Source organism: Dermochelys coriacea, chromosome 6 (assembly GCF_009764565.3).
Source record: "Dermochelys coriacea isolate rDerCor1 chromosome 6, rDerCor1.pri.v4, whole genome shotgun sequence".
NCBI lineage: Eukaryota > Metazoa > Chordata > Testudines > Dermochelyidae > Dermochelys > Dermochelys coriacea.
Window position 1 is genome coordinate 10,223,026 of NC_050073.1, and position 15,055 is coordinate 10,238,080.

Consider the following 15,055-nt stretch of genomic DNA (forward strand, 5'->3'; position numbering starts at 1 on the left):
AGGGCGTAGTCTGGCAAAATGCATCATGGCCATATAAAGACAGGGGGTGATCAATGGAACTGCCACCAATGGAGGGCAAAACGCAGCCCAGAGGAGAAACAGGTAGGAAAATATCCCAGCTACCCAGCCCAGCCACTGAAAGGCCTCAGGCCAGGGAATGGGAAGAAGCAACAATAACAGCAAAGCAGCAATGGGCAGGACAGGACTCGACTCTCAAAAGCATGACCTGGGATCAATGGGGATAATGGAGATCTCACTGGTGGGATCCAGTGAAGCCAGGGCTCTGAGCAGACATCTCCATGCAGTATGGAAATCTGTCTAGACCTGCCTGATCTCAGGGTCTTTGTTAACTACCAGTGGTTTCCTTGAGCTCAGAGTAAGGAGGGAAGAAGCATAACAAACCCATGGCCCCTTAGGACTCCTGATGCCTGATCTCCTAGGGATCTCACACTGACAGTGAGGATGGAATAGGGGGTCCTTCTTCTCCAGAAGATCAGTCCAATGGGTGGGGACAGGAAGTGAACACGATAACTTAAGAGGTCCCATCTGGCTGTAATGTCTTGGGTTCTCTTGCTTCTCTAACTGGCACATTAAGTTAATCTGAAGGGTGGCTACTCACCTGGGCAGCTGTCTTGTACCACCAATGCGTATGACGCTCCATAGCAAGAGGCCACCTAGCTACATCCCCTGGTCATCAGGCTGGACCCTCCGAATGGTACCAGATTGCCCGTGACCATATCCTGTAGCCAAGGAGTCCTGTGCCTGGAAGTCAGCCTCCATGACACTGTCAATCAGAGCAAGAATCAGATCATGCAGCAGAGGAGTTTGGGGGCTCAGACTCCTGCCATATGAGAGTCAGGCACTGGATAACCACAGTGCTTGCTTTTGCCAAACACAAGTTATTGGGCTCGATACAGAGATAACAGGGTGACATGATTCTCTGTATACAGGAGATCAGATGCAATGAGCGAATGGTCCCTTTTCTGTCCGTAAAATCTACATATCAGGGCAGAGCTATGTTGATTGGATACCTTCCCTTCATAATTGGGGGCAGAAGTAATTGGTGGATGAGTGGTAGGGACAGTGCTATACGGAGTATATGGAATTAGCTGCTCCATGTTTTGTGCGGGGAGGGAGAATATGTTGCTTTGGATGGAGAAGGCTGAGGGGTGGGGAAAGGATGGAAAGATTTAGACTGGAGAAGTGAGAAATTGCCTCTTCCATCCTCCACTCCTTTAATTTCTCCCACCTAAATTCCACTCTCCCATCAAAGCCATTCCCTAGCCAGACTCGCCTCTTTTTTTACCCGGCCTGTTTTTTCTCCTCCATTTTACAGTAGGAAGGGGGAGAAAATCAGGACAAGGGGGGCTGGAGAGACAGAGCACCCCCAGCCAGGGCACTCAGCTACCCCCACTCTCCCTCAGGAGGAGCCGAGCTAGAACCAGAACAACCCTTCCATCATCCCAATGGGCAAGGAGCTACCAGGCACTCCCAACCCCTGTAACCCTGTTACTAACCCCACACAAACAGGTGAGGCCTAGGTATGAACATGCACATGCCCCGGCTGGACAAACACAGGGAGTGGCACGAGAGGGTATTGCCCAATCCCCACACACTGCACAGGGAGGGGAGCTGGAAGTCCCCACGCCAGCAGCAAATGTTTTCAATTTCAAACACACACTGGACCTGAGGATTTGGTTAGGACCCATCTCAGTGATGTTTTTTCTTAAGCACAGTAAAGGGATCAAGTCCCCTCCCCCCGCATTCCTCTTTGTCACTTGCAGACTTTCCAAAGTCCTGGCTGCTGTACCTTAGACCCTGAGACAACATCTTTTGCTTTCCGTTTCTGCAGGCTGGGGCATTTTAGTCTGAATTCCAGGGGTTTTCCATGGTGATAACCCAAACATCCCTGAGGGAATGCCTCAGGACCAACAGAGCAGCACGGTAGGGGTTACCATATTTGAACATTCAAAAAAGAGGACACTTCACGGGGGGGATTTGCTTACGCCCCCTGCCCCTGGCCCTGCCCCAACTCCACCCCTTCCCCAAAGTCCCTGTCCCAACTCCGCCCCCTCCCTGCCCCATTGGACCCCTTCCCCAAATCCCCGCCCCAGCTCCACCTCCTCCCCTGAGCGCGCTGCATTCCCCCTCCTCCCCCCTCCCTCCCAGCTGTGCGAAACAGCTGTTTCTCAGCGCAAGCGCTGGTGCTAGGGGAAAAAGCAGGCACTCTCTCGAAGGATCAACATTCATTTTCCTTCTCGAATGATCAACATTCACTCTCTTTCTTGAATGATCAACTCTTCTTTGGGGAAAAATAATAATGGCAAAATCCCAGACGTTTTTAGATATTTAAAAATTCCTCCTGGATGGTGATTTAAGAACCAAAAAGCTGGACATGCCCGGGAAAATACAGACGTATGGTAACCCTACGGCACAGCAGAACTGCCAGACTAGAGCCATCGGAATAATAAACTGTGGATATGGGTTAGCTGCTACCTAAGGTAAGTGGGTGAGGCGGTTCTGCTGGCTAACAAGGACACCCTGAAAAAAAGGGGTGAAGGAGGAACAAGGACAACAGTGCAAAAGAAAGCATAAAATAAAGTTGAGTTTATTTAATTTTGCAAACTTGCCACCCCAACAACCCAGCTTTTCTCTTTCTTTATCAGTCTTTGTTTTTTTCTCCTCTTTCCCCCTTTTCACATTCTCACCATTTCCCCCTCTTTTTCTCTTAACCCTGACCCTGTTTTTTATCAGTCACTGAGATGATCTTTTTGCCTTTGAGACTGAGACCGATCTGGATCGCCAAAAATTAGGTAAAAGGAGCCACTTGATTCTCAATCAGGTCTAAAATCCTCACCTTGTGAATGTTTAGGTTTCTTTCTCTGCACCCCACTCCACCCCACCCCACCCCAGTAGGATTTGTTTGAATTTGTTTGAAGGCAGTTGTTTCTGTAATGTTATGTCTGGATTCAAATCCTCAATTGCCTCAGTGATAGAACAAGTGTGGTGAGACTTTGGGTATGTCTGACTTGGGTTTGAGTCCAAGCCCCACTCCCGTCCACACACAAATCAGTCTGACTCAGGTCAGCAAGCACTCCTGATGACCCGGGTCCTAGGACCCTGCTAGGGAGGTGGGTCAGAGCCCAAGTCCTACTGTGATTCAGGTCCAAGTCCTCTCATTTTGCAGTGTAGACACAGCTCAAGCCACAGACCCGAGTCAGAAGCTCTGCGTAGTGTGGTATGGATGTGTTAGCGTGGCTGAGAGACGCCAGTCTAGCAATTATAAACCCAGGTTTACAGTGCAGTATGGATGCTCAAGTGCAGGCTTGGAAACACGGAGTCCACAAGCCTGGGTCCCACAGGCTCAGGCTTAGTGTACAGTGTAGATATACCCTACACGGATCCGTGCTGAGAAATGCTTCAAGTCCATCAAAAGGAAAGCATAGTAGTAAAAGACACCAACGGTTGGAACCAAGAGAAATCCTTGTGTAGACAAAGGCTAGGATCAGTAGCCTCTTGGGGCAAGTCTGTGTCTGTATTTGCTTCAGGGAAATGCAAAACACACTTTTGGGCGCTACAAAATAAAAGTAATGATAATGGCTGGGTTAGGGGGACACACTGGGTGTAGCAGGTGGAATGTGTGGGGGTAGCAGGTGAGCATGATGGGTGCAGTAGTTGTGCACAACACCCTAATAGGCATTTTCTGGTGATAATGTCTCCAATTCTTCTGTTCCTCACTTGTCATGTTAGGTTAGTCAGAAGGATGGCTGCTCAGCATTGCCGCAGGACTGTCCCACCCATGTCTGCAAGGCTCCCTTGGAAAAGGCACCCACCCACAACCCTTCACCATCAGCCCAGAACCACCGCCCAACACCTGAGTGATCCTGAACATCGTCTTCATAGACTAGAGGACACTGTGCATGGAAGCCAATCTCCAGTTAATCAGCTCAAGAAGCGGATCGTGAAGAAGACGAAGTTTGGTGACTTGGGGTCCATTGATCTGCTGTATGGGGACTGGGAACTGAAGGGCCCAGACAACCTGGAGCAGCAGGGAGTGAAGAACCAGGCCAACCTGGTCAGCTTGTTCAGATGTGCAGGAGGGGGAGAGGAAGGGGAAGAAGGAAAAAGGCGGGGAGAGGGTCCCTTATCATTAGAGCAGGGAATTGTTGGCATTTGAAGGAATCCAAACTGCTTGTATTTCTCCCAGGCACTTCTAGGGCACCAATCAGCATCACATCTAGGCACTGGTTGCTGTGTCCAGCTTTTCACGCTACATAGGTTTGAAAAGTGTCATTTAAAAGACGGAATCTCAATGCTTTGTTCAAAATACAACCTTTGGATGGAAAATGGAAATAAACTAAGAAGAATATTAGCAAACCAGCTGAGTTTCTTTTCTCCTGTTTCTTCCATTCACCTTTTTGTTTTCAATTCTGGTCATGCTCGCCTCAGAGGAGGTTTTCAGACTTTCATGTTGAAAGAGGGGCAGTGTGATCTCCTGGTCTGTGCACAGCACAAGCAATCAGGACCCCTGGGTTCTAATCTCAAGCCTGACGCTAATCCCCCTCTGTGACTTTGGGCATGTTGCTGTGCCGCCCTGTGCCTCAGTTTCCCCATCTGTGTAATGGGGATAATGATACTTATTTCTCTCACCAGAGGTGTAGTGAAACTCAATGAATGTATATCAAGAGCTCTGAGCAGCTTGGGGGGTTGAGGATGTGGAGGAGGGAAAGAGAATAAATGTAGACAAGGGAGGAAAATACATGACTGGAAAGGAAATTGTGGGACATAAAGTGCAGTCCTCTGCTATCACAGGCAACCTCATCAAACATGCTGCCTCCCCACTGGAGGATCAATCCTCAGTCACTTGCATGGCAGGCACAGATCTGCACCACTACATGAAAAAGGAACACAGAGAAATAGAGGGGAAAGGAAGATCATGTGGAGAGGGAAGCTTCAATTCCCATCACAATATCGAAACAAGAACTGGGAGGAGGGCAGGAGGCCAGGGTTGCATTTGAAGATGGGGATAGGAGCTTTGCTGACATTTCCCTTTCCCCCTGAGCTTTGCACTTGTGACCTGGCCCCTCAGCAGCAGCAGGGAGCTCCCCAGGTGCAGCCTCTCTGCTCTCATGGTTCACACCCCTCCCCTTCCCACACTGATCCTATAAAGCCCCAGTCCCACAGCTTCCTTGTATGGGAAGTAGCTGCTGAGCAGGATTTTACTAGCAGGTCCTGAAACCATGGGGCTGGGCTATAGGAATTTTGTGGGCTTAGTACTGCTCTGGTCCCTGGGGACAGCCCTTGGGCAGGGGGACTTCCGCAGGGTCAGTTTCTCTGTCTTGCAGCATGGATATGAGTATGACTGTGGAGATTATGGGATGCAGCTGCTGGTCTTTCCCAGCCAGGGCCGCACAGTCCGCTTTAAAGTTGTGGGTAAGTGGCTGCCTGGAGGGGTCCTCCTATGCCTTTCCATCTGCTAATGGTGTTAACTGGCAGTTTCTCTGACTTAATTACTTCTGTTGAACAGGCTGGAGAAGAGATGTGACCTCTTAACCTTCAGCTGTGAGGTGACCGCCTTCCTTTTGCCATGATCTCAGCTGGTCTGCCTGTTAACCTTAGATCTTGAGCTCCTGGGCTAGTCTGACTGATGGGGCAATTTCCTGCATATCCTTGGGAGGCTTTGTTGAATTAAATATGAGTATCCATTGCCCTAATGACTGGTCTAGGGCTAACTTATGCTCCCCTTTATGGGGGAGGGGCTATTGCAGCTCCTCCAGGAACTAAACAGCCAATGGCTATTGGGCAATCTGGCTGATTTGCCCTCTCTCCTGGAGAGGCTCCCATACACTAGTTCAGACTGGGCTCTCTGGGAACCAACACACCAAGAAAGGACTCCTAGATAAAGACCCTGCCCTTAAACTGACTCAGCAAAGGGACAGACCTGTCTCACCAAGGGTTGGGGGGCAATGCTTGGAGAAAGGTTGGAAGGAGTGATACCTACCAGAGCTTGAGTTAGCAGTTGAAGTCACCTGTGGTCAGCTTCTTTGCATGCATGTAGGGTCTTATTTTTTAACATCTCCTCTGTCTTAAGAATAAATGTGCTTGCTTAGAAGATGCTGAGTGGTAACTTACAGCAGTTGGCAATACACTGGTCATAGCTAGAGCCCTACCAAATTCACAGTCCATTTTGGCCAACTTCAGTCATACAACTTGAAAAAAAAATTATAAATTTCATGATTTCAGCCATTTAAATCTGAATCTTTGTGGTGTTGAAACTGTAGGGGCCCTGACCCAAAAAGGGGTGGGGGGAGGGCTCAAGTTCATTATGTGAGGGAGTTTGTGGTACTTCTACTCTTCTGTGCTGCTGGTGGGATGTTGCCTCCAAAGCTGGGCACCCTGCCAACAGCTGCTGCTCTCCAGCCTCCCAGCTCTGAAGGCAGCTCAGAACAAAGTGGCAATACTGTGACACCCCTAAAATAACCTTGACCCCTGTAACTTCCTTTTGGGTCAGGACCCCCAATTTGAGAAATGCTGGTTTCACTATGAAATCTGTATAGTATAGGGTAAAAGCACAAAGACCAGATAGCATCATGTTTGTTGACTCATTTTTCATGACTGTGAATTTGGTAAGACCCTACCTATTGGAGAGAGAAGAGAGTGCAGGTGCTGGCCATTTAGGTAGTCTGGCTTGCTGGTGATACTGCAGTGTAGGCAGGGAACACACTGGTCAGGAGGCACAGAAGTGCAGGCCTCTGCCCAAGAGAGGTGATGGCTGAGGGCCTAGAGTGGATGTCCTCAGGGGACCACAAGGAGGGAATACAGGTGCAGTTACTCTGAACTGACACTCTCCTTTATGCCTCACGGCACTGCCTGTGAATATCCTAGGCTGTATCTGGATGATCTAAACAGACTGGTGCCAGACCTAACTCTCTTCCTTCTAGCTTATGTTATTGCACATGCTCCTGCCCCAAAATAAGCCTCTCAGTTGTAAGTCCTGGACAGAAGGCAGAGGACACAAGCCTTCTTGTAACCTCCAAAGGATTGGCTTTGAGTTCTCAGCTGCTTATGTGACCTAGGCTTGTCTTGTGGGATAACTTTACACTGGAGTCACTGCAGTGTTCTAAAAGGGCATGTCCCAAAACCTCACTTTAGTCAGCTGATCCCTTATAAATGGGGAATCTCCCTATTTTAGGATCAGGCCTACCTGAGCTGCATGGAGACTGCACAATGTAGTGGACCACTGTCCCTGCTCCAAATAGAAGTACTTAAGAGACCTTGATCTTCTGCACTACTGGGGTGGTGGGAGGGTGCCGAAGGAACTCTCATAGCATGGATGTGGCAGGAGAAGTTTGATATCTTCACAGATGAGTTTGGGACAGCCTTCGAGGTTACCAACTGCTCCATCTGCCTCCACTGGGTCACATCTAATGAGGAAGGGGTGGTGACCTTCTCAGCAGGCTACAATGGCTGTCATGTGCTGAAGAAGGTGAGTTTCTGACCTCCATGGCATCCTCTGTGCTCCTGTTATGAAGACCTGTACCTGCATCCCAGCAAAGCACAGACCCTGGCTCTGTTCCAGAAAGTGTCACTGAGCTATCACAGCCATGAAGTGCTTAGTTGGACAGCCCACAGTAATCTTACTCTGACCTCTTCCATAACCCCCTGCAGAGAGGTACAGCTGTTGGCTCCCCACTAGTCCTACTTCTATTAATGCCTCAGGGTTGATTGACACACTTAAAATTTCCACTTCCTTTTCTGTACAGGATGGCCGTAACCACCTGCAGGTCCGTGTGGAGGAACTACTGAGCACCAAGGCTGTTGCTGCCACCCGTGATGTGAACATGACCTGCCCCAAGCCCACTGAACATGACTTAACCCCAGAGGAGACCATGCGCTACATGCCGCAGCCGGGCCTGGTGCGCCCGGTGCCCCAGCCGCAGCCGGGCCTGGTGCGCCCGGTGCCCCAGCCGCAGCCGGGCCTGGTGCGCCCGGTGCCCCAGCCGCAGCCGGGCCTGGTGCGCCCGGTGCCCCAGCCGCAGCCGGGCCTGGTGCGCCCGGTGCCCCAGCCGCAGCCGGGCCTGGTGCGCCCGGTGCCCCAGCCGCAGCCGGGCCTGGTGCGCCCGGTGCCCCAGCCTCATCCTCCACTGAGTTATATGGGTAAGTTCTCCTGTGTCCCCATTGCTAGGATTCAGGGAAGCTATCTTGGCCCTTCACCCTTGCCCAAGATACTGCAGAACACCTTCAAATTCAGAACTTATCCCATCCTGACTGAGGCCTCTACCAAGAACTATCCTGGCTTGTGTCAGGGGCTGGGGCTGGATGATAAAACAAGAACTATGACCTTTCTTGTACTAATGTGCTTGGGGGTGGTGTGGATCTGAGCATGTGGTGTCTGGTCCATGGGTATTGTGAAACCTGTTGTGGTGGCTGGGTCTGCAAACTTACTCTAATTGTGAGATTGACTGAAAAATATGTGAAAGTTCATAATGTCACAAAGTAGTGATGGAGATGCAGCGAAGGGATAAAGGAGACTGAATTAGTCTAAATGAAAAGGCCTATTGATACAACTCGAGGACCAAATTAAAACCATAATCAGTAAAAAGAGATCTGGAACCAGAAACAAGTGAACACTTGTTTAGCAATGAGGCCTAATAAGGGTGGGCTAGTCTAAGGACACATAAGAAAATGGGTAAAGACAGTAGTTGTGGGAAAAGAGCAAACAAATGGAGCTTACTAGCACAAGATTCACCATTATAGCTACCACCCCACTGTTCCTTGGACCCTGGTCCTGAGACATGCTCTAACCAGGCCAGAGAGGGATCCAGATGACCTCTCCACACAATTTGGGTACCGTGGTACCCAAAAGTATCTTGAAGTAGAAAAGTGGCCATGTACTGTTCTCCCAACCATCTTCAGTACTGTCTCTAACCTGATCTTCCAGGTGCCCGCCTGACACAGGACCAGTGCCAAGTGGTGGATGGGAAGGTCCCCTGTGCAAATGCCCTTGACCAAGCTGCTTGCTTCCAGGCTGGCTGCTGCTATGATGGGACTGACTCAACTACTCCTTGCTACTATGGAAACACAGGTAAGGGACCAGCTGGAGGAGCTCTGGCCCACAGAGCTCAGGGCATGTTCACATGATAACACTTGGTTGGAGGAGGAACTAGGCCACAAGTTGGATGTCTCATTCCACTTCCACTGGGCAGGGTGAAGAAGCAGGGGATGGAAAGTATCCCCAGATCACTTATTCAGGGCCTGGAGTTGATCTAAACTAAGTACATCCATGGATGTTCATATCCAGGCTTGTGGTCCTTCCCATTTAAAGCACAGGAGCTCTCCACAACAATTCCCACTACCCCAACTGTAAAGGGTAGAGAGGAAATGGCTAAAGAATACAAGCCTGAACTCTCTCAACACCTGAGAAACCTCAATCAGCCTATGAAGGGCCTACACAATGTGAGCTCTGCCACTGCAAAACAAGTGGAAAGAATCCATCTTATCTCCAGGGGGTTCTATTGGAGGAATATCCTGGCCCCAAGCTCTCTTTTTCCATAGCCTTCACTATCCTACTGAAGGAGAAATAAAACAGGGGGTATACTAGCCTGTGTTCTGAGGCATGGTGAATATTGGCCTCTCCCTCAGCATGCCTGTGCCTGAACCTAACTCTGGTTTGTAATAAAGGGTTGGGAGTTCCTGCCCCCACATGTTCCAGCATCATTGGGCTGCAACTGCTGTGCTTAACCTACTCCTTTGTGTTGCAGTCACTGTTCAGTGCCTCCTGGACGGTCACTTTGTTCTGGTGGTCTCCAGGGACATGTCTGATCACCCCATCATCCTGGAGAGTGTCCGGCTAGCCTATGCCCAGGCAGGGTGTGACCCCATCAGGATGACTGAGGCTTTTGTGATCTTCCGCTTCCCCCTTATGCAGTGCGGCACCACAGTCCAGGTGAAATACAGTCCCTGACACACAGCACAGAACCCTTTCTGCTTCCTCAAAGGGACTAAACACCTCCTGTTTCCCATTCCCCTCTAGATAATTGGGGACAAATTGATCTATGAGAATCAGCTGATCTCTGGCTTTGACATATGGACTGGGCCAGAGGGCTCCATCACTCGGGACAGCACCTTCATGTAAGTTGGTCTACTTCTATCCTGAAAGTCTTCAGTGTGAGACAAATCTTTCTTTCTGAGGAATCTAATAGACCACCTGTCAACTCCCTTAGTTTCTAGTCCTTTTAGGACCAAAGAATCTCAATGCTAAGAGTTAGTGTTTGGTGGTACTGGAAAGTCAGCTGTCAACTATCTTTCAGTTCAGGACTCCTAAAAATACTAGAGCTTGACAACTCTACATTTCAGTGGGAGGGGAAAACTGACTCTGGAAACCAGAAGTCAAAATTCTGGACTCCAGTCTTAGAATTTGTCAAAGATTAACTTTGATTAAAATCATTCTAAAATATCCTGTGGAAAATTGACACTTGACCAGCTTTTGATGTGTCCAAGTCCAATGACAAGGAAGAATAAAACACACTGAAATGTGGCTGAGATACTAGGGTAATGGCTTCTACTGTGGCAAACCACCATGCAATTAATGGCAAGTAATTAGAGGCTGTTTCTGAATCTCCTAATTAATGACTACTACCCACCTCTCCCTAAACTAGGTTACTCACTTGGTGCTGACTCTCAAGAACAAGTGTCAGACTGAATTGTCTGTCCATTGGAGACTTCCCTTGGATATCTTCCATCCAAGTGCTGACTTAAATCAGCCAACAAGGTTCAGTCTGACTCGATCACAACTTGAGGCAGTGAGGCCAAAAACCTGAGTGGGCTGGGAATGAGCAATTGTGTAGGATCTTATGCACTCACTCACTCACTTATGATCTTGCCATATTGAGCAGTGGTACCCAATGAATGGGTACAAATAGCCACAGGTCAGGGGGAGGGTGAAGATGTACAATGACTCCTAAAACACCTTAGCTTGGCTAACAAATCTCAGCTCCATCTCCTCCCTCTGCTCTCTCCTGTGCAGCCTCCATGCTCGCTGCATCTACAATGCCAGTGACTTTCTGCCAGTCCAGGTCGAGGTCTTCTTGCCCCCCACACCTGCTCCAGTCACCCAGGCAGGACCCCTCCGGCTTGAGCTGCGCATCGCCACAGGTAGGTGACCCCTCACTCCAGCACTGAGATCCCATCCCCCTGAAGGACCACAGGTGTCTCAGCTCTGCTCTCCTCCTGCCCTCTCCCCCACAGACCTGAGCTACAGATCCTATCTTGCGGAGAGAGACTACCCTGTGGTGAAGGTGCTCAGGGACCCTGTCTACATGGAGGTTCGCATCCTGCAGAGAACAGACCCATCCCTGGTTCTCGTTCTGCACCAGTGCTGGGCCACCCCAAGCGCTAACCCCCTGCAGCAGCCGCAGTGGCCCATCCTGGTGGACGGGTGAGTGGCTGGGTTGGAGGGGGAGCATGGCTTGGGGAGGAGGAAGGCAGTTTCCTTGGTCCACCATTCTCTCATGCCTTGCTCCCAGGTGCCCGTTCCTGGGAGACAACTACAGAACCCAGCTTGTGCCCGTGGGCCCTGCCTCATCAGAGCTGCCCTTCCCGACTCACCACCAGCGCTTCATCCTCTCCACCTTTGCCTTTGTGGACTCTGCTGCCCAGATAGTGCTTGAGGGACTGGTAAGGGGGAGGGGGGCTGAATGCCCATCTTTGGTAGCCATTCCTACTACAGCCAGGGTAGTGACCCAAACAGCCTCTTCCTCTAAAGAGGAACTTTGCCCATCCAACTGGAAAAGCTCCATTTTGGAGGATGGTGCAGGCTGCAACCCCTGTGAGGAGTTGTGCTGAATCCTGGTACCTTGTTCATATTGTGGTAGGTGAGCATGTGGGGCCAGTTGGCTCACATGTTTAGCAGTGCTCTTCTATCTTAAACACTGGTCTTCATCCCTATGACCTCTGAACTGCATGGTTCTAGTCACTGCTGACCTGGGTACAAGGCTGACCTTGCATGGAAGCAGCTCTAGCACATAACCTGCATCAGCCTTCTACCAATTAGAAAATAGCATGGAGCTTTAGCAGCTGGAGTAGGGCCTCCTTGGGGTGAACAAATACCACCCCAGTTCTCAAGCCAAGAATAGCATACTCATAGGTTTTTGCCTGCCCAATAAATCCACCTGAGGAACTCCTCCAGTGACTTGTACACACTGGCACCTGCTTGGCTGGTGATGTACCAGGGTGCATGGCCCTCTGCTGAATGCCATGACTAGGGATTTCCCCAATGAAGATGCAAACTCAGTATTACAGTAACTAATTTGACTCCAAAGGTTAAAGGAGGGGAGGGGCTGAATGACCATCTTTGGTAGCCATTCCTACTACAGCCAGGGCCAGTCCTTTTAGGAGGTGCATGTTTGAGGCTGTGCACTTGCTGACTAGAATGACTGGCCAGTGCATTATTTAACTTGGGTTCCTGCCATGTCTGGTTTAGGTGTACATCTTCTGTAGTGCCTCAGCCTGCTCACCATCCCAGCTGGAGCTCTGCCACCCTATATGCCCATCAGGGGTGACTGCAAGTAAGTCTGGCCTCTCTGTGCTAAGCATGGGTGTGGCACGCTGCTGGTGGTACCAGACCCACACTAGCTGCAGCCCATCCAGAGCTCTGTTAGCTATGTTCTAAGCATAGAAAGCTGGCAGGGAGCATGAACTTTTTGCTCAGACCAGTGGATCAACTGCATGAGTAAAGTACTTGACAGCCTCTAAGAGCATCACATAGCTATACAGAGTTACTTCACACCAATGCCTCTGACAGACCACTAAGTCAGATTCCCCTGGCCATCATTTTGACCATGATATAACAATGGCCTGACTGTCTCCTGTAGCTGTGTAGGAACCAATAAACACTCCTTGGACTCCACAGGCAGAGTCCTAGTTCTGTCTCCAGGACAGTCCTGAGGCCTAGAGGTGTGAGCAGAGATCACTCCTTGTCAGGCCAGCAGCTGGTTCTGCGTGAGCTCTGCTTCAGGGTTGCCAGTAGGATGCAGTCAGCAAGCTGAAAAGCCTCCAGACTCTAATTCTCTCTCCTCTTCCCTCCCCCCCCCCCCCCCCAGGAGGCCGTCGGTTCCTGACTATCCAAAATGGGGGAGAGCCTCTTGATGTGGTGAGTTCTCATGGGCCTGTGGCTTTCCAGGACAGCCCAGAAGCATTCAAAGAGACAGTCTATGGGAATGAAGGTAACTCTCCTCTCAAACTCTCACACCACTCAGTGGTGACTGGCACCATGGCCAGGCACATGGCAGTCCTGTCTTATTGGGAGGCACTGTCTCCTGCCAACATGTGAAGGGGTGAGGTGGGGACTGAATCAATGACCTGCCTTGTATGAGGGAGCTGGTTACAGATGCTTGGTGGTAGCAGCAGAGGATGCATGGACTCCCATCTGGCCTGACTCTTACTCATGCCTCCTATTTGGGGAGTGGGGAACGCAGGACTGAGAAGAGTAACTGAGGATGTGCTATTCAAAAGCATGTAGCTGGGATTTAAGTTGCTGGATAGCAGTGTCCCCTAAGGGGCAGGGAGTAATGCAAAGAACAATCTAACTGCATCCAGTTTAGAATTGGTGAGTAGGGATGGAGTCAAACTACCATCCCTGGTGGGGATGGAAGGATATCTAGATTCACCATCTCTTCTGGCCACCTATCTAACCCACAATCTCCTTTTCCCACAGATCTTGCCTCTAGACTAGTTTTGTCCCCTGTTCTCCTGGCTGGACTCTTGTTGCTGGCTGTGATCTCCATTCTCACTGTTGTAATCATGCTCTGGAAGAGAAAAGGCTGGATGACAGGGTTCCAAAACCCTCATGAAGGAACATTGTAGCAAAAACCAATAAAACTGGTTGTATCCTACTGGTTGCTTGTGGTCCCCATTCTCTTGGGGTGGGCCAGGGCATGTAGTACTCAGAAACAGCAGTTAGATGGTATCTTCCTGTAAACCAAAGGTGGTATCCTTCCCAACTGCCCCATGAGTAGACTTCTAAGGTTCTAGGAGCCCCACAAGTTCAGACCCATGCATGCACCAGTCCCTCCAAGCAAATATTAACTGCATCAAGGTTGCCTCAACCAGCACAAGTTTCCATAGCTCAACTTGTAAAGGAGAGCAAGAAGCGAGCCTTGCATATCTGCAACTATGGTAAGTGTCTGTTCAGCACAGGTTTCTCCTGCATCTCCACACCCTGTTTGAAGGAGACACTTGCATCCATGAGAAGAGGTGCTCCCCTCTACACCACTTAAGGGCCAAAGTAGAGAAGCTCAGCTCTAAAGAGGTCCCTAGGAGAATTCCATTACCACCCTCCTCAGAGGACCTCCTACATAATATGCCAGGACTGAGGCACCATACACTAGATCTACCCACAGACTCTTCCTCTGAGAGTGAAGGGCAAAGGCAGCTGATGTAGCCAGCTGGTACCAGCATTCAGATCCTCCAAAGCAGAGGTCAAAAGTGCAGGGCAGTAGATTCTAGGTGTACAGCATCCTAGAGCTGACACTCAACTCTTCGCTAGAACTGAGCCCAGGTGTTTCACACTCACTGCTAGGTTGGGAGAGCCTTTAACAACCATGTGCTACGTCACCAATGAATCTCTAGTGGTTAAGTAAGACTAAAGGGAGATGTTGACAGGCCAACAAAATGCCTAGGCCATGGCTAGTACTAAAATAACTTATGTTTATTGCCAAAAACAGCTGGCAGCCTTAGCATATCTCATGGTCAACCCCCTACTGACTAGTTGTGAGAATGACCCTGCTGACCATGGAAGGCAGTAATTTCAAAAGAGCTTAAGTCTACTTTTTTTTTTTTAAAGGCCAAGCTAATGGACTGTTGTGCAGGCCTATTCCTGCATCTGTAACATTAAAAATGCTTGCTTAACATCTTTCTTTCCTGGAGATGTTGATGCTATTGTAGCAGTTTCTAATAGAAAAGAGCTAGACAGGTCTGAGGAATCTTGGATGTAACCTTCTGGACATCTCTTGGAATCCCCAGTGATGGGTGGATAGCTGGCCACTTGACATCCTCC

General features: G+C 49.8%; 1 protein-coding gene across 1 annotated transcript; it reads left to right on the forward strand.

The window, feature by feature from the left end:
• Positions 1 to 5,185: 5,185 nt before the first annotated feature.
• LOC119857293 (zona pellucida sperm-binding protein 1-like) lies at positions 5,186 to 13,892 on the forward strand. The gene is made up of 12 exons (XM_038406059.2): positions 5,186 to 5,433; positions 7,365 to 7,486; positions 7,764 to 8,157; positions 8,942 to 9,085; positions 9,762 to 9,946; positions 10,034 to 10,131; positions 11,027 to 11,154; positions 11,248 to 11,437; positions 11,526 to 11,676; positions 12,482 to 12,566; positions 13,101 to 13,223; positions 13,715 to 13,892. Exons 1-12 carry the CDS (start codon positions 5,241 to 5,243, stop codon positions 13,861 to 13,863), a joined length of 1,962 nt encoding a protein of 653 aa, XP_038261987.1. The 5' UTR covers positions 5,186 to 5,240; the 3' UTR covers positions 13,864 to 13,892.
• Positions 13,893 to 15,055: the final 1,163 nt, after the last annotated feature.